This window comes from Daldinia decipiens, assembly GCF_022478715.1.
Source record: "Daldinia decipiens strain CBS 113046 unplaced genomic scaffold F4813scaffold_3, whole genome shotgun sequence".
Classification (NCBI taxonomy): domain Eukaryota; kingdom Fungi; phylum Ascomycota; class Sordariomycetes; order Xylariales; family Hypoxylaceae; genus Daldinia; species Daldinia decipiens.
This window is the reverse complement of record NW_026054546.1, coordinates 137,922-162,619: the sequence shown is the minus strand read 5'-3', so window position 1 is coordinate 162,619 and position 24,698 is coordinate 137,922. Positions and strand designations below refer to the sequence as shown.

The following is a 24,698-nucleotide window of genomic DNA, read 5'->3' as shown; positions in this document are numbered from 1 at the left end:
AGTATTAGACAGCTGTCAAGATCTGGGTCCTTGTTTGTTCCGTCTGTCTATCGTATATAGGAATTGTTACTTATCCTCAAGCTTCAGCTTAAGGCAATTGGATCTTGCCTGGTATGCTTATTGTTTGTTTCTCCATGCTGTTATCTAGGGGTTTGGGGAGTATGAAGGAAATAAGTTTTGAGTCCCTACTTGACGTATGCCCTCGTTACAGCGGTCGTTAATAGCAAATAGAATTGAAAACTGAATTAATTACCTAGGTATCAATAATAAAGATCTTATAGTCTTATCCTACCATCGCCTCCGAACCATCGACGTATGTCCGAGTCGCTCCGTCCTGCTCTATTACTACTCTCGCCAGCTTCGTCATTACCACCCATCCATTTCGGCTTCTTGAACCCATCTCCAATATCCTGGATCCACCTTGGAGTGTCTATGGTATCAAATGTATTTTTGAATCGATGCCCTAGGCTTGTAAAGAAGTTATCGTCCTCAGGCTCCGAGCCGTTGATGTCGGGTCGAGAGGGTCGAGAGGGTCGCCCTGTCCTTCCAATAGGCTCGTCGTGATATGATGGTGATGTAGCAAAAGGTGTTCTAGTACCCTCGGCTCTGGCTGCCGGTACTGTTAAGATAGGAGCGGCACGGCGTTGACCATTGGAAGACCTAGACGCAGCCTCATCTAACCTTCGCGAGATCGATGTCCCGTTTAGCTCCCGCTCTATTAAGTCTCTCCCCTCGCGCCACGAGCCGCTACCATAGCTGGGTTGATCTTCTTCGTCCACAATGTCAACACCAAACCCGAAGAGTCGCCTCACCTTACCGTATAATCCAAACAAGGTAGCGAATACTGGGACGAGAACAAAAATGGGGAATAGATAGTCAAACCATTTCCCAAGCGGAGTAAGGTCGACGTATTGCCCCAGGATACTATAGAAGGTAGTCTCCTCGTATATCGACCGAGATAGGAACGTGACAAAATTGTAGGAAAGCGGGACGCTGAGCTTTGCGACCTGGCCCGCGTACCAAAATGCCGATTCGTGGGCGGTATTGCGACGCACTAGAGCGCGGCCGCGCCATACTTTGACTTCAGTTACAGAATGAAGAGCTGCGGCGCACATGTACATTATCCAAAGTGCTGCGATAACTTGACCTGCGAAGCCAACACGACCACTGTCACCGGTCCAATGATGGACCACAGTTAAACGGATAACTGATAATGACGGTAGAGCTGCTTTTACTAATTCGGACCATATAATACAAGCTGATGCTAGCGCCAGGAAGCCGCCAAAGAGAATACGGAGACAAGGTATAATGTGGAAGTAAAGAAGATACCGTGTATGGGGAGTGAGTACGGTAGTCTTCTCCCAGAACGAGGAACCTGGTGAACTTCTCCCGAAGTCGAGTTTCTTTGAGGCTGCAGAATCCAGTATCGCTTGTGTTTTTGAAGCGTCGCGGAGTAAGCGATCCCACTCGTCGACGTATCGCGACTTAGTATGCCTCGCTCGGGTTAGCTGGCGTGTGAGGTCCGCCAAATACTTCGCTGTGATGACTGTCGGGATTATGCGAGCGTCATTCTCTACTCGAGGGAGAACATTTCTAGGTCTAGACTCGGGAATATTGCATATATCCGACAACTCTTCGATCCAGTCTTGGAAATCCCTAGCACTTCCAGTTTTACGCTTGCTTAGTTCTGACACTTGGACCTCCAGATCTTCCAAGTTAAGGATGGCATCCTCCATCTTTTCATAGAGCTTCGGCGCATAGCTCTGGAGCTGGTGTAGTCGGTGACTGGCACTTGCATTTTGGAACAAATTTCGGGGAATTGCAACAAGTCCATGGCCCATGAGGTAGATGGCCAAAATCAAACCCCAGCAATAAGCCAAGGCTAATATCAAGCCCTTTAGCGATATGAATGAAGGGCCATATGATATAAAGAAATATACAAGTCCCAGTACGGCCGAGCCAAACACGAGTGCGTAATACTGAACGTTCGATCGCAGCGAGTAGAGTATTCGATCTTTCGGTTCGCGGTAACCAGCATCTGAATATTCGGCAAGTATTGGGAGTATGAACCTGGAAGAGTGTTTCATCAGCAAGAGGATTTAGATAGCTACGAATGTGATGCGACTAAATATTACCAAGTCAGGACAAATGTTAGCCAATATGAAATCCTCCACGACACAAGCAGTGCCCTAGGGGGGAGCCAAATGCCTCTTGTTGCTTCATCATCGGTACTGGCGTTCGATGCTAAATCAATAGGGACCAATAACACGATACTCGCAGGTAGCCATAGTGCAAAGAAGACGGGCACTAGTAGGTAGGCTGGCGTTGTTCGTAGTGGGAGGTAATGTCGCTGGATTAGGAGAACGATAAGGGATAGAACAAGAAGCGCAAGAAGCGCAAATATTTCGGAGGGCACCGGCGACGGACTGCTCGAGATCTGCAGCATCCTGAAAAGCTAAGAATGCTCTAAATGCCCCATGGGAGTGGGCTTCAAGCTGAGTTGAATGAAATTGTAGATGTTAGAAACGCGGCTTTGACGGAATAATAGGTGCATATTAGTTGCGTCTCTGGACAGGCGCTGACGTCGACTTTACTTGTATGAACATGGCTTGTGCTCAAATTGCAAGGATCAATGCGTAGGGCCCGCTCTATTGGATGCGGCTAAAATTATATTTGCATGGTCCTATGTATGTATGTATATTTGTAGCCCTATGTATCATGACATTGTGGCGTTCCATGTGGCTGCACCTTTTTACTACATACCGTAGGTACTCGTACGACCTATTTGAACTTTACCTAAGAGGCTACTTTGGGTACTTTACCGAGAACTAAGCAGGGGTAGCTCAGCGAAACAAGCTGGCCACTTCAGGAAAGCGAACCCCGGATTTATTTTCGCACGGCTGAGGAGAGGCCAGCTATCATTGTGTGTTGAATGTTGAAATCGTCTAGAAACCATCGACTTCTCACACGATCAATTCAATTTACCACCATACGTCCCCCCTTTCGCCGCATTAGGTCGCATCCCAACCTTCCTTTTCTATTTGTTCTTTCTTCGCTTCCCCTTGCATATTATTGCTATATTATTTTTTTCGGATTAGATCCTACATCCCGCCTCCCGAGTACCGAACCCGACAATGTGGTTTCCAGCGCTGTCAGCCCTATGGCTGGCGGCTACGGCTTGGGGTGCTGTAGGTCGCGATGAAGATGGCAATATTAGGACTATATCTGTAAGCCTTGCGCGCGCTAGTTAGGCTGTTCGGGCTGTTGCTGACGAGTTATTTGTCTTGCAGCTTCGGACCCATACGTTGAAGCAGCCCTACTTGGACTCCGAGATGCAAAGCCGGTGGTACGATTTTGGAGGCGATACAATAGTTCGAACGGATTCGTAGGTTACCACCTAGTACTCGATAAATCGAGCACACCTTTTAATTTATACTTGATAGGTATATCCGTCTAACTTCGGATCGCCCGTCGCAAAATGGATGGTTGTTTTCTCGAGTACCCATGACCGCTACGAATTGGGAAATCACTGTTGAATTCAAGATCCACGGGACCAACCAATTATATGGCGATGGCTTTGCGATGTGGCTTACAAAGGAGCGAGGTCAGATCGGACCGGTTTTTGGACATGCAGACAACTTCGAAGGCCTTGGAGTTTTCATTGACACCTACAAGAACAACCGACCTGGTGTTGTTTTCCCATATGTAATGGCGATGGTTGGTGATGGCAAAACAACATATAACAAGGACAACGACGGAAAGGACACTGAATTTGCTGGCTGCCCTGCCCGAGGCATTCGAAACGCGAACGTTCCTACTAAACTAAAACTCACCTACTTTCAGGACAAGTCATTAAAGTTAGAACTCCAATACCAGTCCGAAGATGAATGGAAGTTGTGCTTCGAGACGAACGAACCCCCGGCGATTCCTGCTGTTACATACCTTGGATTCAGCGCCGAGACAGGCGAGTTGAGTGACAACCATGATATCATCTCTATCGATGCGAAGAATCTTTATGTGACGGGAGGCTCAGCTAGCAAACCTACGCCTGGAAAAGGAAGTGTTAAATCGTCCCAGCCTAAGGAAAGCGGCGGTAGCAGCTGGACCTGGTTCTTCTTTAAATTTATTGTCTTTGGATTAGCAGTTGGTGGATCATACGTCGGCTTTACGGCATACCGAGCGAACAAGAAGAGGAGCCATCGATTCTGAAGAGTGAACTTAGAGATATCTGATGTTGGGAGGTGGAGAAAATGCCAAGAACGACGGGCGTACATATCATCAGCATATGACAGTGCAAAGCAGTGGGCTTTCTACGAAGCCTCATGGGTTCTTTATGTCTTATATGGTTGGCGGGCGTCGACTGGCAATGTAAAACTATGGAGTAGCGCACAATACAGAAGAAATTACGAATTTCATTCCAAGATTTCCAGATCGGATTCAGCTAGCTAAAGTGTAACATAAGATGGATGGTTCTTTGTTCTGGTAGGTGGCTTAGCTATCTGTGGCACGAGGTGTAACTATCGGGACAATAGCTTTGTTCGTGATATGGCCTCATCTAGTTTTCTCGTCAGAGGCTTACTTCTCCATGATCACGGAAGGCAAAATGGTTACCAACACCCTCCACTATACTACTATATATGAGTAACGTGGGGTTGCACTGCGCGCTATTTTATACCACATAACTGCTAAGATGCCATCGGCGATGCCCATCCGATACTACAGATTTTTATTAAAAATATAGATGCCGGAATGTCTCACCCAGGTGTTTAACTATTTGCTTAACGGCCGTACTAAATTCGCGAGTCATTTTTACTCGCAACCTTTTATATACTAATATACCTACCTACTTACCTTTTGTGTGTGTATATGTACCTGAGGTGTTTATATCAAGAGCATCCAGCGTCGATTGATTATTACAAGCAAGTATATTACAAGCAAGTACCGTTGAAGCAAATAGGACACTCCGTACCTACGCGTAGGTAGGTTAAGTACTATTCCGTATACACACTTACACAGGCACTTATACAAGTAAAGACCAATTATTTCGGCGATATAAAAATTACCCCACGTTAATACCGTTAAGTACCAGTATACATCCATATATATACCCAGATACCTAGATGTACCTACTCGGTAGTGATCTGATATTTATCTATCCATTCATACCACTTCACGCCTAATCCAGCATCGTTAACACTACAAGCGCTTATCTATCGATGTAATCGATGTAATGTAAAGTTTCTAAAAAAAGGAAAGAAAAGGAAAGACCAACTGTACATACAAATAGCAATGCTACTGTTTGGGATCTTACTAGGTATCTAGTTCCGATCTTAGAATGATGAAACCCTCCCCCCCTCATTTTCACTCACTTTCTAACCTAGTCCACTATTATAAAAGATCTACGTAATGCCCACATGCGATTCTTTTAAGATTCAACCCGAAGCCCGACAGGGTATTCTGTTAGATGTTAGAGCTACCGGGGAGATGCGGCCTTTTCCCACCCTTGGGCTTCAAAAGCTTCCAACCAATATTCTAGCCAGTCTATTAGGTTAATTGTTTTCAGGTCGTCACAATCTTCAATCATTATTAACCCCGCTTGTCACATTGGTGATTGGTACAAGGTACAACAGGAAGACAACTTTAGTTGGAGAGGAAGGAAAGGGAAACGGACCCCACCCCTTTGATCCTCCTCTTGGTGGTCTAGCATGATCCTTTTCCACGCCCTCACCAGCTTCCTCGTCTGAAGAATCCCACGGTTTTAGAGCTTCCGCCTAGAGATTTCGCCACGAGCCGCTAGACCTCTTCTAATTATATAGCATCTACATGTATTCCTACATGTGGTAGGCTATGTGGGCTTGTGTTACTATTGTACAGCATTTTATTTACCATCTCCTTACCTTAGGTAAAGTTCACATACTCTTTTACTCTTTTTTTTTTTTTTCTTCTCACAATTTCTTCCCCTACCGTATCAAATGTGTAAGCTAGGTACCTAGGTCCTAGGTAGGTACATGATCTACCTAACCACCCCTAGTATTAACCTAGCATTACTCAAATTCGCCTACCTTCGCACGAAGCAGGCGCTGTATTTGTGCATACTTAGCGTCTACAGGCTCTTTACCTACCTGGGTTAGTAGGTTAGGTACCTCTTTACTTTACAAGTGCAGGTGCTTTCCCTAGTCCTCCCCGCTTGTCTTGCCGTCATTCAGCCCACTTTGCTATCGCCTCTTCGGGTCCTTCTTTTCGGGTCTCCTCCTGCTACCAAGATTCAAGGACTTACAGACTTGCAGACTTACAGACTTACAGACTTACTACCTCCGTCTAAGCCCTCTACTTGCCTGCTCGCCGCGCTGTATTGCATCCCTCAATCCAATATTCTAAATTATAGGTATCACTCCGTATCTCTTCAGGTCGTGGTTCCGAACGCCGAATCTTCCAAAAGTCCAGCGCATCCTATTACATCGGCCCCGCGGCCATCTTTCTTGTGCAATCCTTCGGAGAAAGAGAACTTAGGCTGCGCAAAAGTTGGAACCATTCAATTGGTTCAATTGGTCTCTTCATCTCTTTGTACCGGGACGACTTAGCATCTATTCAGCTGCTAGAAAAGAACGAAGTTGGATTCCTGTTTTCAAAGTTGTTTGTCTTATTACTAGAAATATTAACAGCTGTCACAAAATTACATGCTCAGAATAGCTAGCTACCCGTACCTTGAAACCTTCCGCCGTCGTCAGCCTCCTTCGAACACTCCAGCGGAGGCGCGTTACAAATCATCCAGCTCCAAGACCATTCCCTCTCGGCCATTCCTTCGACTACCTACGTGCCAACCTAAGCATCGCTATCTAGCAACTACTCTATACCTGTTAAAAAGATACTCGGTCGGGGGCCATTGCGTCATCTGATATCGACAGCTGGCCTGTATCCAAGCCGGTCTTTACAACATCACACTATTTTAACCTGTTCACCGTCACGAAGGGCACGTCCCCTCACTTCCCTAAACATATCATATGCCGACGTTAGGATCGTTAGGATTTCTCAAGAAGAAGCGGACGAAAGAGGAGAAGCCGGACCCTTCTTCCAGTCAGCCCACGAGTCCTGTTACACCAGTCACTCCGACATCTTCGAGGACATTCGGGTCGAGCTCCCTGACCACCGTCCCAACACATAGTACAACCGCGACAAGCATAGCTTCCCAATCGCAATCGACGACGAAAAGCACTCAGGAGGCACCAGCTTCTGCTGGTGGGGGGTCACAAATGAATTCACCAGCAGCCCAAGCCGTTCCTTACGGGATCCAGCCTTCTCTGAGCCCCGCGCAGACGGGAACACCGCAAAATTTACCGAGTATCAATAACCTAATCAACCTACCGCAAAATGACGGTAAGGGATGACTATAGCTATAGCTAAGTAATTTTTATCTAACACAAAAGGCAGGTCACCCCGGAGCGCCCCCTACGCATCAACAACACCAATCACAACCTTCCGAGGTTAGGGTAACGAAGGGAAAGTACTCGCTTACCGACTTCGATCTCCTCCGGACACTTGGTACGGGAAGCTTTGGGCGTGTTCATCTGGTCCAGTCGAAACACAATCAACGATTTTACGCCGTTAAGGTTTTAAAGAAGGCCCAAGTTGTCAAGATGAAGCAGGTGGAACACACCAATGATGAACGACGGATGCTCGGTGAGGTTAAACACCCATTCCTCATCACTCTATGGGGAACCTTTCAAGACCCGAAGAATCTGTATATGGTTATGGATTTTGTTGAAGGTGGCGAGTTGTTCTCTTTGCTAAGGAAATCAGGCGTATGTCGACGGCCATATTTTGGGTGCATAATGTCGCTAACTTGTACCAGCGATTTCCAAACCCGGTAGCTAAATTTTATGCTGCAGAAGTCACTCTCGCCCTTGAATACCTACATTCAAGAAATATCATTTATAGGGATCTAAAACCCGAAAATTTACTCCTGGACCGCCACGGGCACCTCAAAATAACAGATTTTGGCTTTGCCAAAAGGGTTCCGGATAAGACATGGACCTTGTGTGGGACTCCGGACTACTTAGCACCAGAAGTGGTTTCTAACAAGGGTTATAACAAATCGGTCGACTGGTAAGTTTCGGTTCGCAGAGCGATGTTGATAGATCGGTTTCTCACGTGGTATTTACCATAGGTGGTCTCTAGGCATCTTAATCTACGAGATGCTTTGCGGCTACACGCCGTTTTGGGATAGCGGTTCGCCGATGAAAATCTACGAAAATATCCTAAGGGGCAAAGTCAAGTATCCAGCGTATGTCCATCCTGACGCTCAGAATTTACTGGAGCTTCTTATCACGCCAGATTTGACAAAGAGGTTGGGTAACCTCTATGGAGGATCACAAGATGTGAAAAACCACCCGTGGTTCGCAGAGGTCACATGGGATAGGTTATCAAGAAAAGACATTGACGCCCCATACACACCCCCGGTTAAGGCCGGTGCTGGTGATGCAAGCCAATTCGATAGGTACCCTGAAGAAACAGAGAAGTATGGCCAGTCAGGGAGTGACGAGTAAGTCAAACGAATCGAATCGTGACGAGATATGTATATGCTAACATCTGCAGGTATGGATACCTATTTCCCGATTTCTGATAAGCCGGTGGGCTTGTTCTATAAGTGAGTACTATTGGGCGAGGCGCATTGCAGATTCTTAGATCAGGGCCTATCAGCTGGGCTAGACTTGGGCAAGGGTTCAATTTGTTGCTTTGTCTTTTATGGACACCTTGAAAAGAAGTGACAGCAGTGGCTCTTATGGCGTAAAATCGTACCGAACGCGATGGCACACGCTTGAAAGGGGTGATGGGTGAGGCGCGCGACTTCGCATCTGGACGAAAAGTTGTGAGGTTGTCATGGGGCTTAAGGCGAATAAAAAGGGGGGCCTAATAGAATTGGGTGTCAACCTAGCCTTGGAAATTCTACATACGAACATTATAGGTTAACAAACCAAAGACTCAAATGTCGTGGTTCGTAAAGACTACGTCGTTGTAGGTAGTGTGGGAGTGTTGTATTGTAGTGTTATGCCACGAAGGTGATAGATGATTCTATGAAGGTCGCGCTGTTGCCTACCACAAGGAATTTGCCATTTGGTATTGCAATATCCAATGACCACGGGAAAAATGCTCACCGGACACGTCGATGCAGAGACCCGCATGAGGCTCTGTTCACGGTTCTCTGTAAGATGATTTCTCCAAGCCAAGGTCCCCTTCCCCTCCCCCACCATACATAGTACCTTTTCGTCTTACAGGTTCGATCTATTTTATATTCAGGGTAAATGATACTGTCTATCTTATTACGAAAGATGATTACAACTCCTTTGAGACTCATGTTGAGTAAGACCTAATGTACATATTGACCTTTAAGAAAGAGACACGCATCATTCTCTAAGCAAGGTAAAGATATCCCTGTGTGAAGTTATGTAATCTACTTTGGTATGTAGGTATTATATGTAGGTAGGTAACTATTATGTAGTTATTACCGGGTAACCTAGGTATGTAGTAGGACGAGGAAGGTTTCAAAGTCTTAAAGCCCTAAAATGGGACGGATGTTCGGAAGACGGCCGCGACCCATAAATCCCCACCCAATCCCGTGTCGTGTCTCCACAACTTGTTACAATTTAGAATAAGCTTCTAACCTAACCTAGTCTACCCGCCTCTCTCTTATTTCTCCTTTAATCGTTAGCTTAAATTATTTTATCTGAAGAAGTTTGGGGGGGGGAGATCGTTTTCTTGGTTTTCTTGCCCGCTGGACTCCGAACTGCAATCCCGAGACAACAGGACAAGTTCGGTCAAGTATCGCCTCACGACCCTCCGCATCGATTCGGGACTGCGCCTCGATCTGCTGCACGTCACAAGTTCATGAGTCTTATGGAAGCTTAATTGAAGATGTTTTGATGCCGTGTTGCTTCGATAATTATTCTCGATATAGATGCTTGTCTTTGCCCCCTTTTGCTGTATCATAACGTAGTTTGCATCTCTTGACCGCTATCGATATGGACGACTATCTATTCCGCTGGCATCTTGACCAATGCAAATCTGTCGAGGAGAAAACGACTTATTTGGAGATCTTCAACTATTCGGTGCGTTTTTACTCTGCTGATACGAACGTATCAGATTTGCTTCTATCTACTCTCAAGAATTTGCCAAGCTTTCATATACATCAGGTATATATGTTACATGAGTAGACCAGCACTGACTTCAACATTAGGATCCGGCTTATAATAGTTGCGAGGACCATTCTTTACTAACAGAGGATGACTTTGAAAACTTCCTTCGGCAAACTGTAAGTCGACCGTCTCATACTAAGTCTTACGTTTCTTAGATGTATCGTAATTGTGTTTGCATATATTCTAGTGACTCCACTTACTATCCCTCCCAAACTATTCATCAGGAATCATTGGCATTCTAGACTAACACAACAGTATTTCTAGGGCACATTCTCTCCCCAACCGCTTAAAGAGGGAGTGAAATTACAAGATGGAATCCGTCTGATGTGAGTGAGAGCGAGATTTCATCCCAAGACTGAGGCTAAAAACTGCGTGACAGAATTCAAAAAGATGCCAACCACGCCAATACATTTGCGCCTGATTATATATCTTTACAGCGATCTACTTATGAATCTATGGTTAGGGTACGTATACCACCTATATATCCATTATTCTTAGTCCTGGTGATTGTTACTTTTGGCTTAAATCTTGGACATCTATCAAGTCCTAGATTCGTGCCTTGTAACAAGCAATGAACCCCTAGCCTAATTATTACTTAATATACTAATTATGAGTGATATAGACATGGCGTCTTCCATTCCGAGCTATCGAGGGTAGCAGTATTGTTGGGCCCTTTTTCTGGTGCTCTCATGATCAAGATAGAGACGATCGCCATCTACGTAAGCATACCTCTCAAAACCCTGTTGCTTGCCGAAATAGACAAAGAACTGTATTCAGATAGTATGTCTAACGCTTCTTAGAAATTATCTTCCGGAAATCTGACGTGCGTAAGAAAGGCAAGACTCGAGGATGGGAGATCAGTATGTTATTCTACTTAGACTTATCTACGTCACCACCCTATCAAGCATGATTCCGAGGTTTCTTGCAAGTTGCGCGTACTAACTTATGCTACTGCAGTGCTCTCATATTCATACAAGACGCGTATAACTTCGGGATTTGTTAAAGGGACTGAGTCGTCAGATATTGTGAAGTCGCTGAAGCACTTAAGCGCCTGCCGAGCTGAAGTCGGCCACCCACTTCTTCTTCCAATCATCATTCTCTCTCACGATCTTTCATCCAAGGGTGACAAAAGACAACGCGATGCACGGGATTGGCTACGTCGCCTTGAGAATGCCATCACTATGCGAAATGAGATTGACCTAGCGGAAGTATATTCCGAATTTGATGTGGATGGCATCAATCGGGATCTTGTTGAATGCCATTCCCAGGTCCTCTGGAAACGGCCGCAAGCATACCAAGAGATCATCAAAGAAATCAAGGAGGCAATGCGGAAGTTTATGGAGTATGAGCCGGATGGGGGCCAAACATATGAGACCCGCGCTTTGAACGATAGTATGCTAGCTAGACTGGATTTCTACCGAGTGAAACTCACGGGTATGGAACATTACATACATACGACGTTGGAGAGGTTACACATACAACGACAAGCCGTAAGTTGTTATATCCTAGTAGCTAACACGCGCTTTACTGACAGATGGCAAACAGTTGTATAACATCATGGCTCAGAAGGAATCCAAACTTAACCTCGAAATAGCCTCGCAACAGAGGAGAGTAGCACATGCTACTAAGCGAGACGGCACCGCTATGAAGACACTGTCTCTTCTTGGTGCTGTGTTCCTCCCTGGGACGTTTATGGCTTCCGTCTTCAGCATGACTTTCTTTGATTTCAAAGTCGGTAAGTAGTTAACTTTCACCTGGCCTCCTAATCCTTCACTTAGGGTCGACAGGTTCCTAGCGACTAGACTTGAAAGCTTACTTCTCTAGGGCCGGATAGCGATGGCTCCTCGGGGAGCTCCGAGGTTTCGAGTGAATTATGGGTGTACTTCGCCGTCACAGTACCGTTGACGTTCTTGATCGTGCTAGTTTGGTGGATTATAGATCACAGGCGCGAGAGGAAGTATGCCGAAGAGGACATTGAAATCGAGAAAGGCATCGACACCATGGAAAAGGATATCTTGGCCATCATGCGCAAGAAGACTATAAATAAGGCCTCTACATGGAACTCTTCCGGTACACCTGCGGCGACGGCGTTGGCGAAAAGAGAAAAGCTTCTGGCGTTGAAATCACACGACCAGGCCCTCGAATTGATTTGATAGGCGCTTGAGATTTAGTACAGTCGAAGCCAAGGATGACCCACGCTAATTTTCCGGTTCATTGATCCGGAAACAAGGCCGGCGTTGTTGATTTTTGAACATTCACTTTTTGCCGATAGACCTGACGACGCCACGGTTTTACGACTGTTCACGAAAGTATATATCACGTAGGATAAAATCTGCCTACCCTAATGCTTCTTCGATAAAGATTCACGATATAGCGTACATATTGATTACCTAATAGATGAATATTGCGGCCGCAGATTTGATGTCTTCATACTTCCATATATATATATATATATATATAACCTCCTTATCTCAATTCTGAAATCAGAGTTTTGCTTCCGAACCCCTCGCAGCCCCGGGGGGTAATAACTCAACATCGCGATACGGCAGCCCAAGGAAGGCATACACGTGACTCCACCTATCGCTACCGAAGAAAGGCTCGCTCTCCCCCGTCGCCGCGTTCGTAACCCACAGCCACGGGGCGCCGAACGCGCCCTGATCCAGCGCTCTCTGCGTCGTCTCCCGGAGCGCGTTCTTGTACTCGGCGGACTTCTCCGCCTGCAAGATGCCCGCGACCTCCGGGGCCGAGAACAGTCTTTCCCCGCCATCCCCCGGCCCTAAAACCTCCGGCGGAGACGAACCGGCGGCGTTGGTGCCGGCGGGGATCCCCGCGAGCGTCTGCCCCAAGGTCTCGGGCGTGATGGGCGGCCGGTGCAGCGTCCAGAACGCGTGGAACAGGGCCCGCCACGTCGCGAGGTACGTCGCGGCCGGGCAGTGCGTCTTGATGTAGAGGAGCGCGCGGAGCGGGACCATGGTCCGGCCCGCTTGCATTAGGTCCCCCGGCGGCGAGACATTGGCCAGTCCGACGGCGCGCAGTGAGCGCTGGCTGTCGTGCACCCCGTAGACGGCTTTGGCGGGGAGGGTCCAGGGGGGTTTGTTGCCGGAGCTGGCGTTTACGGCGCCTAGGAAGAACGGATGGATGCTGGGTTGGTTATTGTTAGTTGATATGGTGCCGTAGATAGACGTATGTGCCTGTTCACCCAAGGCTACGTGTTAACGAGGGATGAACTAACTTGATTTCTACCGAGTGCTGTTTTAGGAGATCTTGAGTTTTTATAGCTTGGATAAGTGCTATGTAGCTGTACAACGACGCTGACGTTTTTTTTCGAGAGAGTTAGCCGTCGGACAGGTCTCATATATGATAACTGATAAGTGATAGATATACGGCCTTTGCCGTGATTAGGTACTTGGGAGGGGGGTGAATTACCGACGTCGAGGTACAAATCAATATGACCACCCATAGTGATAGATCAGATTACCGATTTCGAAGCTGTGGTCGATTAGTAAATCCGGAGAAAATGAAAAATGAAAAATGAGATCCAATGTGATGAAGTTGGTGAGAGGTTGTATAAGATGTATAAGATGTGCTAGGTATTCATATATAAGGTATCGATCGACTTTAGTAATCAACCTCGGTTGCGGGATACCCCCCACCCACAACCGAAACATGGTTAGGAGCATATTTGATAAAAGCAATTGCTCTATATTCGTACCTATTCGTAGAGTGGAATTCATGAAAATCAATCGCGATCGTTACATGTATGTAAGAGGGACCTCCTCTAAGCAAATCATCCCGATATTCGATAGCCAAGTAATTGATGCCGATGTGCCCCCCTTAATGCAAATCCCACCTACTTGAACTTACTAACACCCTTACCGCCCGTAACTCTTACGCCGCCTGGTATCGATGCCCTGTATCTAGCCGAGAGTCCTCACCCTTTGTACGATGCAATTACTCAAGATTGTATGGTTCCATCCGTACCGGGCCGCGGCGCACCCGTAGCTAGCTTGCCCATGAATCCTCCACTGACCAGGTTCATGGCCGTCTGGAACGGATCTATGCCGCTCTTGTTTGCCTTTTCAAGGCCAGCAGCCTTGAATGCCTGCTCGAAATCGCGCCTGATGTCTTCGAAGTCCTCAATGCCTAGACTGACACGTAGAAGATCGGCTATTCATCGAATCTTCAAGTCAGCAATGGTCTCTTAGATACGGAGAGATGATGGAAACTAGGGCACACATACGCGTCACACCACCCTTGATCTTTTCATCATCGGGCATCTGCTGGTGTGTAGTCACCCAGGGGTGAATGATGAGAGTCTTGCAGTCTCCAACGTTGGCCAAATGGCTAGCCATCTTGAGATTGTCAACCACGGCACGGACTTGCTCAACTTGTCCAGCCTATAGCTAACGTTAGCTGGCAATGCTCTAATTATTCAAAATGCCTCGCGTCTTGAGGTTACACGAATAAAGGGGTGAAAGTACGTACCACACCAAAAGTCAGGACGCCACCTGCTCCCTTCGGCATAACCCTCTTTGCCAACTCATAGTCAGGATGCGATTTTAATCCCGGATATAACACCCAGTTGACACAGGGGTGGCTTTCGAGCCATTCTGCGAGCTTCTGTGTGTTTTCAACAGTTCTCTGACCCCGAAGCGGGAGCGTTTCTAGTCCCTGAAGGAATAGCCAGGCATTGAAGGGGCTCATGCAAGGGCCAAGATCACGCATGCTATCCATTCGCACTTTAGCTGCCAACGCCTTCTTTCCGTACGTCTCCCAAAATCGCATGCCGTGATAACCCTCTGCGGGCTCTGTGAAGCCCGGGAACTTTCCCGATGCACTCCAGTCGAAGTGTCCGCCATCGATCACGATACCGCCCATGCTAGTTCCGTGGCCACCGATCCATTTCGTAGCGGAGTGTGTAACGATGTCAGCTAAAGAGTCGTGTCAGCTTACAAATTTTATTTCAGACAAGTCATATGTTGCGGTCTACATACCTCCAAGCTTGATAGGCTGGCATAGATATCCGCCCATTCCAAAAGTGTTGTCGACAACCAAGGGGATGCCATGCTTGTGGGCCACAGCGGCAAGTGCTGCAATGTCCGGAACGCTATGTTTCGGGTTGCTGATTGTCTCGATGTAAATGGCTCGCGTGTTCTCGTCGACTGCTTCGTCAAATTTCGCGGGGTCGTTTCCGACCACCCATTTGACGTTAATCTTAAATTTGCTCAAATACACACGGAATTGGTTGAAACTGCCACCGTATACTATTCGTGACGAGGTATTTAGGTTAGTATACTTGGTCAGTAGCCACATTTCTTGTAATTTGAGACTTACGCCAACTAGTACTGATGAAGTTGTGGCCGGGTTCACAGCATTGGGTCAAGGCCATGAACTAATAATACCTATTAGCATAGGGCAGTGATGACTGCATATTCGATACAATGTAACTCACCTGCGCTGCGTGACCAGATGCGGTAGCCACTGCTCCGACACCGCCCTCCAGCATAGCCATTCGGTTTTCAAAAACCGTGTTGGTGGGATTGCCCATACGTGTATAGACATATCCGTCTCGAGACCAGGCGAACTTGCTTGCTCCATCAGCAGCGTCGGAAAAGTTATACGCAGCAGTCTGGTAAAGGGGCACGGCTCTTGCGCCGTTGATCGGATCAGGCTCCTGTCCGCCATGCACAGCAATTGTGTCGAAGCTAGGCTCCCTATTTTTATTTTTATTTTTATTAGAGGTCTGTTTTCCTTTCCTCATCGAGAGTTTATAGCAACGTACCAGTCTAGATTGCTAATTGATCCCGGAGGAGACATCTTGAAGTCGAATGAAAGACTCTTGTTAGGATGGTGATATCTAAAGAGGATAGTTTGAAAGTGTTGAGGAGGCTGATGTGTTTGTAAGTTTCGTCTGATACAGAGAGGCTCTCGGCTTTAAATGTATAGACGTTGAAGAAGGTGCAAGGCGTTCAAATTGGAAACGATTACAGATTACATACTTCCCTACATACATGCCTACATATGTACATACCTACTTAACCTTAGGCATGTACAGAAGTAACGCCCCTCAACCTGCAGCTTCCTCTCGAGCTAGAGGTACCTACATACGTCAGATAAGGCAAGTACACCTTGCCTCCATACATACCCGGTTGCCGTTGGTTATTGCCAGACTGCAATGCAACACCAGCAAAGCCCGAAGCTTCCTTAGTCGTCGTATGATAGGAAGACCCACTACTCCTAGGGTCCCAGGGTCTCTGTACCTGTGGAGAAGGTCTCATGCATTATACAATCCCAGAAAACAACATGCAACGCCTACATAGCGATACGCGATTCACGATACGCGATTCGTACATGTGGACATGACCTCCCTACCTACCTAGGTAGGTACCTAATCATAGGTATATGATGTGAAGCACGGCGTCCCCCGCACATTCATGTCATGCGTGTTAACAGCCGCCGCAGAAAAGAAAAACCTGTGATTGCTGACCGCCGCCACTGACACCATAGATACTACTACAGATGCCAGGGACGACCCGAGTTTTCGGTCCCCATTTTGCTTGAGACACTGAGACACTGGGACAATGAGACACTGAGACGCCGAGCCTCAAGATCCCGCGCCACTCGGTCATTGGATAAGTTCCACGTGCTTAGAATTCCTTTAAGGGAGATAGGTTACACATGTGCAGGCGAGCAATCATTCTCGAAGGAGTCGCCATGGCGGGTCGTTCTGTGGGTACAAACCAGGTTTTTTCTATTCATGGTTGTACTCTACGTACGATCTATGTAGATGGAAGTCCAGACTCGGATGCTCGAACATCCACTCTATCGGGCCACATGCCTCCTATATTGATCAAACGGCGTTATCCCAAGTTTTCTACTGCCTAGCTCGCTTCTTTACTTTATTTGGTAAAGCTTACACTTGTCCCTGGCTTGGTATTCACCGTCAACGTGCTGTGATGCGTTAGCTGCCACGTTTTGTTGGACTGGTAGAGTTCTAGCCCTGGCCGACTACTTACAACACGTCTGGGCGAGCGTAGCTACCAACCGGGTCGAAGTCGAGCTGAAAATATATTGTTAGAGCGTTGGGACGAGACGTCAATCGGGTTTAAGATGTTTACTTGCTCTTGACTCCGTTACTTCGGACATTTTCAAATCGGCATAGACGATCTCTTCTTTGTCCCATATCGGCTCGGTTATAGGAACTCCTAGAGGTCCTACAATGAAGGACCCTCCGTGATTAACAATATCGTTAGGCTCCCACTGTGAGCCATCTGGCTTCCTATCATGATGCTCAGGGGTAAATGGTGGGTAATCCTTCGGAAAATCCGAAACCTTAACCATTGAATTTACCGAGACAACAAAGCAGCGTCCTTCTTTAGCAATATGCTGCATTGATGCGATCCAGGATGGTAGATCATCCGCATTGGGTGCTAAGTAGATTCTGTTGGAAGATTTGTTAGCAAACTTCGACCATTTCCTCCCTAACCAGTGGATATATTTTCTTACTCGACTCCTTGCTGGTAGAGAGCCATCCGCGCTGCGGGCATGTAGTTCTCCCAGCTAAGACTTCATTAACAACTCAGAGTTCATTTCGAGGCATATAATCTCACCATATCAAGGTGCCAATTTTGCCAATGTCAGTTTGTACGACTTCAAGGCCGTCTCCTGCACCTCGTCCCCACACCAGGCGCTCTGCAGCCGTGGGTATCAACTTATTCGCGTTTAATTTCCGTGGAAGATTTTACGAAGGCTCGGCTGTACTCACTTTACGATGCTTCAACAGTACTGATCCATCTCGACCAACTAATAAGGCCGTACAGTACAGAGTGCCTCCATCTTTCTCGATGATGCCGACTTGAATATAAACCTGGTGGGACTTGGCCGCCTTCGAGATGATATCAACTGCCGGGGAAGGCACGGCAACAGCTGAATCATAGTACTTTGCATACCATTCTCTTCCTATTGAAGGTCAATTCTGAAAATTACTCTCCTATCGTAAAAACTCTTACCACGCGGCTCTCGAGCACCAATCGTAGCATCAAACGCATATCTCCACGGATACGCGGACAAGAATGCCTCACTGCATAACCACTATTAGCAACTCATGATATTGGTTGAGTATGCATTGCATTGCTTACGGAAACACGATAAGGTCTGCCCCGGCTCCAGCCGCCTCACCGACTATTCTAGTCAGTTTTTCTAGACTCTTATTGAGGTCAAAGGAGACGGGCGCCGCTTGAACGGCGGCCACTTTCACAGCCCGAGCCGTAGCCATGTTTTCTGAACTAATGTGTAAGTCAAAGCAGTTGTATGCTTATCAGAATATAAGCCAGGAAGATCCCGTAATGTGGTTCGGGGTTCTCTCTATCGGAGTTAAGGGGCAATGAGATTTAGGTTCTAGTAATGATACCTGAATAGGGCGGTAGGTGCCGGATCGACGGTGTCAGTCGATTCCTGCCCCTTGGCCCGCGATACCAATTTAAGGACATCGTGATAACCCATGGTAGTGTTTGGTCAATAGAGAAAATCGCAGATTGTGGAGCCGAGGCACAGCATGCAGTACGACGGCGCATACTACTCTGCAACACGACGCAGATCCCGAAGTACCAAATCCCGGTTCGCTAGGCGGTAGGCCGAATACCGGATCAAGATACGTACTTTTTACCTCCCCGTCTAGAAGATCACCCTTGGATCTTCCATTGCAACCGTCTTTGTGTGGGGTCGCATATGGCGTATGCAGTTTGCTGCCCAGCTATTCGGGACTTGGTTAATACCGGGTGTACGCGGAACTATGCACTACTATATCCATACATAGTTACGGATGTGGCGCCAGGGTCGTCTATCTATTGCTCAACGCTGCCCAGCTTGTCTTCATTGCTGAATCTATCTTAGTAAAATCCAAGTAAACTTTACATCAACATGGCAACTCGTAAGTGGACCTCTTCCAGCTATCTTAGAAAGTATTCTCACGCATCACAGTCCTGGATCATGATCCAAACCCTCAGAACTTCTACGCAGGCCTCATCCAGGGGCAGAAGTTCGCCGTTATATCAGAGCTTACACTCGACTCGGGCGAGATATTAGAGTCTTGTCCGATCGCCTACAAGACATGGGGTCGACTCAACGACACCGCAGACAATGTCTTGGTGATTTGCCATGCTCTTACTGGTAGCAGCGATATCAGTGATTGGTGGAGTCCGCTTCTTGGGCGCAACAAGGCGTTTGATCCAGCGCACTTCTTTATCTTTTGCGCGAACGTTCTCGGATCACCCTATGGTAGCGCATCGCCGCTCACCATCAACCCTCAGACGGGACGGAGATACGCTAGCGAATTCCCGCAAACAACTGTCCGTGACGATGTGCGGTAAGCTTAACCCCTATTTATCATGGGTATGACTATATTGTTCCTGTCAAGTAGGTACTAATGCGATTTCTACGTGGGTAGGGCACACAAGTTCGTTCTCGACGCCCTAGGCGTCCGCTCGGTGGCAGCTGTAATAGGGGGTTCGATGGGCGGAATGACAACTCTTGAATGGCCCCTTTGCACCACCCCTGGCTATGTTAGGAGTATTATCCCGATCGCGACTGCAGCAGACCACAGCGCCTGGGGCATTTCATGGGCTGAGACGCAACGTCAGTGTATCTACTCAGACCCTAAATTCGACGACGGCTACTATGAGCCAATTCCCGAGGGCCAGCCATCGGCGGGTTTGGCCGCGGCGCGTATGGTGGCTATGCTCACCTACCGTTCATCCATGAGCTTTGACTCCCGGTTCGGCCGCAAACCACAGCGGCAAAAGCCGAGGCCCGTACAAGAGCCGCCCCTAGATCTCCCACGAACAGACGTCCCTGTTGCGACCACGGGGGCGGCACCGACATCCGCTAAGGAGCGCTCGGAGCGGAAGAGCTGGACCGCAAGACGGGACCCCTCATTTTCCGCTCAGGGGTATCTACATTATCAGGGACAAAAGTTTATCCAGCGTTTCGACGCCAATTGCTACCTGCACATCACCAATAAAATGGACGCGCACGACGTGACGGTAGATAGAGCGCCCGCCGGTGAAGATTCGCCTCCTATCGATGGCGATAGCGCCTTGCTCTCCGTGCTGTCCGTAGTACCGCCCGGTGCCCTAGTAGTCAGTGTCGAGACAGATGCGCTATTCCTGCCCGAGCAGCAAGAGCGGCTAGCGGCTTGCCTTCCTAATGCTACACTTGCGATGCTCAAGTCTTCTGACGGCCACGACGGATTCCTACTTGAATTTGAACAGCTCGGGACGCTACTTCTAGGAAAGCTTACGAGGGACTTTCCGCATTTTTACATGTCTACCTACGACGACACTAGCTTTTCCGGAGAACACACGGCACAACCTAGCGGTGCCAGTTTGACTGGCGAGGTGGAGGCTTGGTAGAATGGCCAGGAAAGTGGCCGTGTACAGTGTCTTTACAGTGTTATTGTATATCAAGCGTGTTTTATTATAGGCACCGGAGGGTTTTCGGGGGTTGGCTGCTTGTCAAGGTGCCATTTTATTCCAGAACTTACTACAGCTGAAATGTTTTTCATATTAGTGATCTAGTAACACCGCATAAATGGGCCGATGATGATACTACTACTAAGTAACGGACCGTTTATAGGAGTCTCGCCCATTTCTCACGCTCTGATGCCAAATTTTCTTCAGCTGACGAAGAGCATACCAATATCTTCAAGCCGGTGGCTTGTAAAATGGCGGCCTTAGGGGCAAAATTGTGTGCAACATTTCACAAGACGGGCTAAGGGATGAAATCCTTTTAACTGAAGACCTCGGAAGCCTCTCTCCCTTACTACGGAGTAAAGTAAGCTCCGCGAGAAAAGGACGCGAGTAAGACGGATGATGCAGTAGATTCCAAATGATGACATCCCCCGCGGGGCAAATAAAGTGCTTAGAATACTCTACGTTGCAACGAGACGTGAAGGAAACTGACCGACTGGAGGAGGCTGTAATGTAGGCTCCTCGGATACAACGAGACTGGGTGGCAATGGTTCCGGCGGTTCCCGGCCGTATACGACTATAGCACCAGCATCGTATCTAACCCGTTTCCCATCGTGTCATCGTGTGATAGCGAGGGAACGAGCGAGCAAACAGGCTAACAAAGACCCCCCCTTAGAAGCCTAAATAAAAACTTGGCTTCCCGGCCGATTCAGGAAATAATGAAGTTCAACACTAGCCGTAGGAATTCAAACACCGCGGCCCATCACGTGGGCCGAAACGAGTAAAGTCCGGGGAAAAGGGGGCACCGCTTTGGGAAAGGAGGATCTGCTCGGTGCATACTTATCACGCATGACACCTATCATAAATGCCGTCCGGGATTTGGGAGTGCATCTGGCTGCCTCCATTGTGGTCTTCCCCTTTCCCCCTTTCCCCCTTTCCCCAGTATTTGCGGCTAGGTGATGCGTTGTATCTGTAGGTACGTATGTGGCAGACATCGTGCATGGTGTTGCATTTCCCAGAAGCCAACCCGACCCAACCCTACCTGGCGTAGATATTTCCGCTCGGGTATTCGAAATCCTGATTTTCCTTAGCTTGGTATTTTTGCTTTCCCTGGTATTCCGACGGCGTGTGATTATGGAGTTGTGGTCGGCCCACGCCGTCCCGTCTCGTTATTGTCCATTCTATGTATGTATGGCCCTCCTTTCGATATTGTCGGCAACGTATCCCGACAAACGCAACCCCGTGGATCTATGGTTGGCTTGAACTTGTAAATCTGGCTCTGCTGGCATTTTACTGTCGCCCCTCCTTCCAATTTGAGCCATGTATGGCTTTTGTGCTGACACCTATAGAGTCAGTTGGGAAGAGAGCATAAAAACAAACGTTAGCCAGGGTGGATAGCTTCCAATCTATCGGGTCAAGACAATACAAACCACTCCCTTCGAGTTCTTAGTCTCTCTCCGCCTATCTCTATTCTCTATCTTCAAATTCCATAGAGACGATCGTATAAGCGCCATAGCAATCCTTACCATCACCATCGTCATGGTGGCTGCGACAAAAACTAAGTCCTGGTTGGTCCAGAAGTATGGCGGCACTAGCCTGGGAAAGCTGTTAGATACGATATGCTGCAAAATTATTCCCCAGTACAGCACTGAGAACAATCTCATTGTTGTATGCTCTGCCCTCTCGGGAACCCTCAAAGCTAGCGGGACGACAAGTTTGCTGCTTCAATGCATAACATACGCCGAGCAGGGCTTCGATGCTCAGAAACAGCTAGTCGACCTGGTAGACTTAATCAAGGATAACCATCTGAGTGTGCTAAAGTCATTTATGAACTCTCCGGCACGGATGGCTATCCATTCGCAGATTTACGAAGAGACGGTTTCCGGTATTCAGAATGAATGCGAGGGCCTCAAGAGGTTTCTACTCGCCGCCCAGGTAAGCTTCGCTGAGTAGAAAGATCATTTATAACTGAAGCTGACTTACTGGACTCAGATTGTCGGAGAGTTATCGGCACGATCGAAAGATCGCGTCATCTCCCTTGGTGAAAAGCTCTCGTGCATGATTGTCGCGGCTTGTCTGACGAACAATGTACGTTCCTCTCAAGCCAGGAGACCGATCAAAGTCGATTCAGTCAGTGAGCTAACAAGACTTTACCTAGGGCACACCAGCGAAAGCAGTATTTCTAGATAGTATCATATCATCTGCTTTTGGCAACTCTATCCATGACCAGGTGGCTGCGTTCGAAAGGCTGGGCCCCAAGCTCTATCAGGCATTGGCCAGCCAAATAGCTGGACGAATTCGAGAATGCGGAAGCGCAATACCTATCATAACAGGTAAGACTCTATAAGAACTGTGACTCTATAAGATATATGCTAAGGCTGTAGGCTTTTTTGGTATAATGCCGGACTCGTTGCTTCAGACAGTGGGGAGGGGGTACTCGGACCTCTGCGCAGCTATGTGCGCGGTAGCAGTAGGAGCAGAAGAGTTGCAGATTTGGAAGGAAGTCGACGGTATATTCACGGCAGATCCGAGAAAGGTGCCCTCAGCACGACTCCTGTCAACAGTAACAGCCGAAGAAGCGACAGAACTGACATACTATGGAAGCGAGGCCAGTCCGTCTACTCCAATATGAGACGAAAGTAGACTAATTCAACTCACAGGTTATCCACCCGTTAACAATGGATCAAATCCGGGACGCTGGCATACCGTTACGTCTTAAAAATGTGTTCAAACCCTCGGGAAATGGCACCATCATATATCCATCAATGGACAGTTCAGTCCCTAATAGCCCAGCCAGCGCATCGTCTTGTAGCTCAGAGAACTCTTCCCGAGTAATTACGCCCTTATCGAGCTTTATGCTGGAGAACGGCTACCACGGAGCTCAGCAAGAGCGCAGGAAACCCACCGCAGTTACGGTTAAGGATGATATACTCCTTATCAATGTCGTCTGCAACAGGAACACCAAGTCGCAGGGGTTTTTGACGCAGGTGTTCGACCGTCTCGAGAGGAATAAGATCCCCGTAGATCTGGTAGCCACGAGCGAAAGGCATGTTAGCCTTGCGGTCCAGTCCCCGGGTGATCCCACTGCATTATTGAGGCTGAGGGAGGAGCTCGAACGATTTGGTCAAGTTGCCATCACCTCGCACATGTCCATCGTGACGGTAGTCGGCCACAAAATGCGCAACATGGTCGGCGTGTCTAGTAAGTTATCAACGAAACGAACGCTGATTTCACAGAGGGATAGGAATTAGAGATTGCTAACTCAACACGTCTTAGACGAGATCCTATCAGCGTTGGCCTCGGCACAGATTGGCATCTACCTGATAAGCCAAGGCGCGAGCAAGGTCAACATATCCCTCGTCGTGGACGCGGACAACGCCCTCGCGGCGATGAAGGCGATACACAGCGAGGTGCTCAAGATCCCGACGCATAGGGAACAGGAAAACCGGTTCATCCCAGGTAAGACGAGTTTGATCCTCCCGGGCCCCGGGCACGAGGCACGAGGCACGAGGCACGAGCTGCCCCTTACGTACGGAGCTAATACGATCGAGTAGGACCGTGGCTATATTAAATCGCTCACCGGAGCAGGCGCCCGGAGTAGGACAGAGATGGGGACTACATATGTCATATGTAGGTATGTATCACTACCTAACCTAGATGATAGACATTACGAGGCCGGGAGTGGACAAGTTTTGGTGCGTCCCAGCTCTCGGTTGCATAGATCAGAAAGGGGGGGGGACCGCTTGCGAGGCGTTTGATTAGAAACGAGGTTTGGGGAATTGATTGTTTGGGGGAATCGGGGATACGAGTGACGACCGAGAAGGAAGAAAAGGAATACCCCTATTTGAATATGTACTACCTGGTACCTATGTATGAGCCTTCGAGTATATAGCCCTTAATTGCATCAGGCTCTTCGCTTTTGATCGCTTTTGACCATATTATGCTTTATTGCCTACCCCGTTTGGCTTGCATATAGAATCGAACTATATTGAATTAAGAAGAGAGTATGCTATCCGGTGGGTGGGGTCTACTTACTAAACCA

General features: G+C 47.9%; 9 protein-coding genes across 9 annotated transcripts; 5 read left to right on the top strand and 4 right to left on the bottom strand.

Annotated features, from left to right (window-relative positions):
- Window positions 1–36: 36 nt before the first annotated feature.
- F4813DRAFT_344965 (LMBR1-like membrane protein-domain-containing protein) lies at window positions 37–2,638 on the bottom strand. Its single transcript, XM_049241708.1, has 2 exons — window positions 2,136–2,638; window positions 37–2,070 (listed from the first exon to the last, which is right to left on the bottom strand). Exons 1-2 carry the CDS (start codon window positions 2,444–2,446, stop codon window positions 276–278), a joined length of 2,106 nt encoding a protein of 701 aa, XP_049103558.1. The 5' UTR covers window positions 2,447–2,638; the 3' UTR covers window positions 37–275.
- A 183-nt stretch (window positions 2,639–2,821) lies between these two features.
- Window positions 2,822–4,788, top strand: F4813DRAFT_344962 (concanavalin A-like lectin/glucanase domain-containing protein). Its single transcript, XM_049241707.1, has 3 exons — window positions 2,822–3,227; window positions 3,291–3,385; window positions 3,444–4,788. Exons 1-3 carry the CDS (start codon window positions 3,135–3,137, stop codon window positions 4,207–4,209), a joined length of 954 nt encoding a protein of 317 aa, XP_049103557.1. The 5' UTR covers window positions 2,822–3,134; the 3' UTR covers window positions 4,210–4,788.
- Window positions 4,789–7,001: 2,213 nt separating this feature from the next.
- F4813DRAFT_398201 (Pkinase-domain-containing protein) lies at window positions 7,002–9,328 on the top strand (the record flags this gene model as incomplete). Its single annotated transcript, XM_049248021.1, has 6 exons — window positions 7,002–7,236; window positions 7,267–7,374; window positions 7,429–7,799; window positions 7,850–8,103; window positions 8,165–8,539; window positions 8,593–9,328. 6 exons carry the CDS (start codon window positions 7,002–7,004, stop codon window positions 8,618–8,620), a joined length of 1,371 nt encoding a protein of 456 aa, XP_049103556.1. The 3' UTR covers window positions 8,621–9,328.
- A 386-nt stretch (window positions 9,329–9,714) lies between these two features.
- On the top strand, window positions 9,715–12,508 carry F4813DRAFT_164471 (uncharacterized protein). Its single transcript, XM_049239128.1, has 9 exons — window positions 9,715–10,103; window positions 10,232–10,306; window positions 10,455–10,516; window positions 10,570–10,654; window positions 10,813–10,909; window positions 10,991–11,050; window positions 11,148–11,680; window positions 11,736–11,925; window positions 12,015–12,508. Exons 1-9 carry the CDS (start codon window positions 10,017–10,019, stop codon window positions 12,341–12,343), a joined length of 1,518 nt encoding a protein of 505 aa, XP_049103555.1. The 5' UTR covers window positions 9,715–10,016; the 3' UTR covers window positions 12,344–12,508.
- A 142-nt stretch (window positions 12,509–12,650) lies between these two features.
- F4813DRAFT_344955 (thioredoxin-like protein) lies at window positions 12,651–13,748 on the bottom strand. Its single transcript, XM_049241706.1, has 3 exons — window positions 13,617–13,748; window positions 13,423–13,501; window positions 12,651–13,331 (listed from the first exon to the last, which is right to left on the bottom strand). Exons 1-3 carry the CDS (start codon window positions 13,648–13,650, stop codon window positions 12,674–12,676), a joined length of 771 nt encoding a protein of 256 aa, XP_049103554.1. The 5' UTR covers window positions 13,651–13,748; the 3' UTR covers window positions 12,651–12,673.
- Window positions 13,749–13,897: 149 nt separating this feature from the next.
- F4813DRAFT_164570 (putative o-acetylhomoserine sulfhydrylase) lies at window positions 13,898–16,104 on the bottom strand. The gene is made up of 7 exons (XM_049239130.1): window positions 15,973–16,104; window positions 15,643–15,904; window positions 15,525–15,582; window positions 15,185–15,454; window positions 14,676–15,121; window positions 14,431–14,587; window positions 13,898–14,357 (listed from the first exon to the last, which is right to left on the bottom strand). The coding sequence occupies exons 1-7, from the start codon at window positions 16,005–16,007 to the stop codon at window positions 14,146–14,148; spliced, it is 1,440 nt and encodes a 479-aa protein (XP_049103553.1). The 5' UTR covers window positions 16,008–16,104; the 3' UTR covers window positions 13,898–14,145.
- Window positions 16,105–17,089: 985 nt separating this feature from the next.
- Window positions 17,090–18,465, bottom strand: F4813DRAFT_385267 (carbon-nitrogen hydrolase; the record flags this gene model as incomplete). The annotated part of the gene is made up of 8 exons (XM_049246227.1): window positions 17,090–17,141; window positions 17,207–17,250; window positions 17,328–17,631; window positions 17,697–17,750; window positions 17,801–17,901; window positions 17,956–18,149; window positions 18,200–18,270; window positions 18,329–18,465. The coding sequence occupies 8 exons, from the start codon at window positions 18,463–18,465 to the stop codon at window positions 17,090–17,092; spliced, it is 957 nt and encodes a 318-aa protein (XP_049103552.1).
- A 423-nt stretch (window positions 18,466–18,888) lies between these two features.
- F4813DRAFT_164634 (homoserine O-acetyltransferase) lies at window positions 18,889–20,763 on the top strand. Its single transcript, XM_049239131.1, has 3 exons — window positions 18,889–19,119; window positions 19,170–19,554; window positions 19,636–20,763. Exons 1-3 carry the CDS (start codon window positions 19,110–19,112, stop codon window positions 20,597–20,599), a joined length of 1,359 nt encoding a protein of 452 aa, XP_049103551.1. The 5' UTR covers window positions 18,889–19,109; the 3' UTR covers window positions 20,600–20,763.
- Window positions 20,764–22,019: 1,256 nt separating this feature from the next.
- F4813DRAFT_164506 (aspartate kinase) lies at window positions 22,020–24,670 on the top strand. The gene is made up of 7 exons (XM_049239129.1): window positions 22,020–22,591; window positions 22,649–22,744; window positions 22,815–22,989; window positions 23,041–23,264; window positions 23,317–23,857; window positions 23,933–24,115; window positions 24,211–24,670. The coding sequence occupies exons 1-7, from the start codon at window positions 22,196–22,198 to the stop codon at window positions 24,225–24,227; spliced, it is 1,632 nt and encodes a 543-aa protein (XP_049103550.1). The 5' UTR covers window positions 22,020–22,195; the 3' UTR covers window positions 24,228–24,670.
- The last annotated feature ends 28 nt before the right edge of the window (window positions 24,671–24,698 follow it).

Excerpts from the sequence above, each read along its gene's own strand:
- F4813DRAFT_344965 (XM_049241708.1), bottom strand. The coding sequence starts at position 2,446 with ATGCTGCAGATCTCGAGCAGTCCGTCGCCGGTGCCCTCCGAAATATTT. Across the intron at positions 2,071-2,135 it reads CTAACATTTGTCCTGACTTG|GTTCATACTCCCAATACTTG; the intron begins GTAATATTTAGT and ends ACACTCTTCCAG.
- F4813DRAFT_164471 (XM_049239128.1), top strand. The coding sequence starts at position 10,017 with ATGGACGACTATCTATTCCGCTGGCATCTTGACCAATGCAAATCTGTC. Across the intron at positions 10,910-10,990 it reads TAGAGACGATCGCCATCTAC|AAATTATCTTCCGGAAATCT; the intron begins GTAAGCATACCT and ends AACGCTTCTTAG. Across the intron at positions 11,681-11,735 it reads TACACATACAACGACAAGCC|TTGTATAACATCATGGCTCA; the intron begins GTAAGTTGTTAT and ends GATGGCAAACAG.
- F4813DRAFT_344962 (XM_049241707.1), top strand. The coding sequence starts at position 3,135 with ATGTGGTTTCCAGCGCTGTCAGCCCTATGGCTGGCGGCTACGGCTTGG. Across the intron at positions 3,228-3,290 it reads GCAATATTAGGACTATATCT|CTTCGGACCCATACGTTGAA; the intron begins GTAAGCCTTGCG and ends TTTGTCTTGCAG. Across the intron at positions 3,386-3,443 it reads ACAATAGTTCGAACGGATTC|GTATATCCGTCTAACTTCGG; the intron begins GTAGGTTACCAC and ends TATACTTGATAG.
- F4813DRAFT_344955 (XM_049241706.1), bottom strand. The coding sequence starts at position 13,650 with ATGGGTGGTCATATTGATTTGTACCTCGACGTCG. Across the intron at positions 13,502-13,616 it reads TGATTTGTACCTCGACGTCG|CGTCGTTGTACAGCTACATA; the intron begins GTAATTCACCCC and ends AAAAAACGTCAG. Across the intron at positions 13,332-13,422 it reads CAGCACTCGGTAGAAATCAA|CATCCATCCGTTCTTCCTAG; the intron begins GTTAGTTCATCC and ends TAACCAACCCAG.
- F4813DRAFT_164570 (XM_049239130.1), bottom strand. The coding sequence starts at position 16,007 with ATGTCTCCTCCGGGATCAATTAGCAATCTAGACTG. Across the intron at positions 15,455-15,524 it reads CTTCATCAGTACTAGTTGGC|TATACGGTGGCAGTTTCAAC; the intron begins GTAAGTCTCAAA and ends CGTCACGAATAG. Across the intron at positions 14,358-14,430 it reads GATCAAGGGTGGTGTGACGC|CCGATCTTCTACGTGTCAGT; the intron begins GTATGTGTGCCC and ends TTCGATGAATAG.
- F4813DRAFT_164634 (XM_049239131.1), top strand. Across the intron at positions 19,555-19,635 it reads ACTGTCCGTGACGATGTGCG|GGCACACAAGTTCGTTCTCG; the intron begins GTAAGCTTAACC and ends CTACGTGGGTAG.
- F4813DRAFT_164506 (XM_049239129.1), top strand. The coding sequence starts at position 22,196 with ATGGTGGCTGCGACAAAAACTAAGTCCTGGTTGGTCCAGAAGTATGGC. Across the intron at positions 22,592-22,648 it reads GGTTTCTACTCGCCGCCCAG|ATTGTCGGAGAGTTATCGGC; the intron begins GTAAGCTTCGCT and ends TACTGGACTCAG. Across the intron at positions 23,858-23,932 it reads CAACATGGTCGGCGTGTCTA|ACGAGATCCTATCAGCGTTG; the intron begins GTAAGTTATCAA and ends AACACGTCTTAG.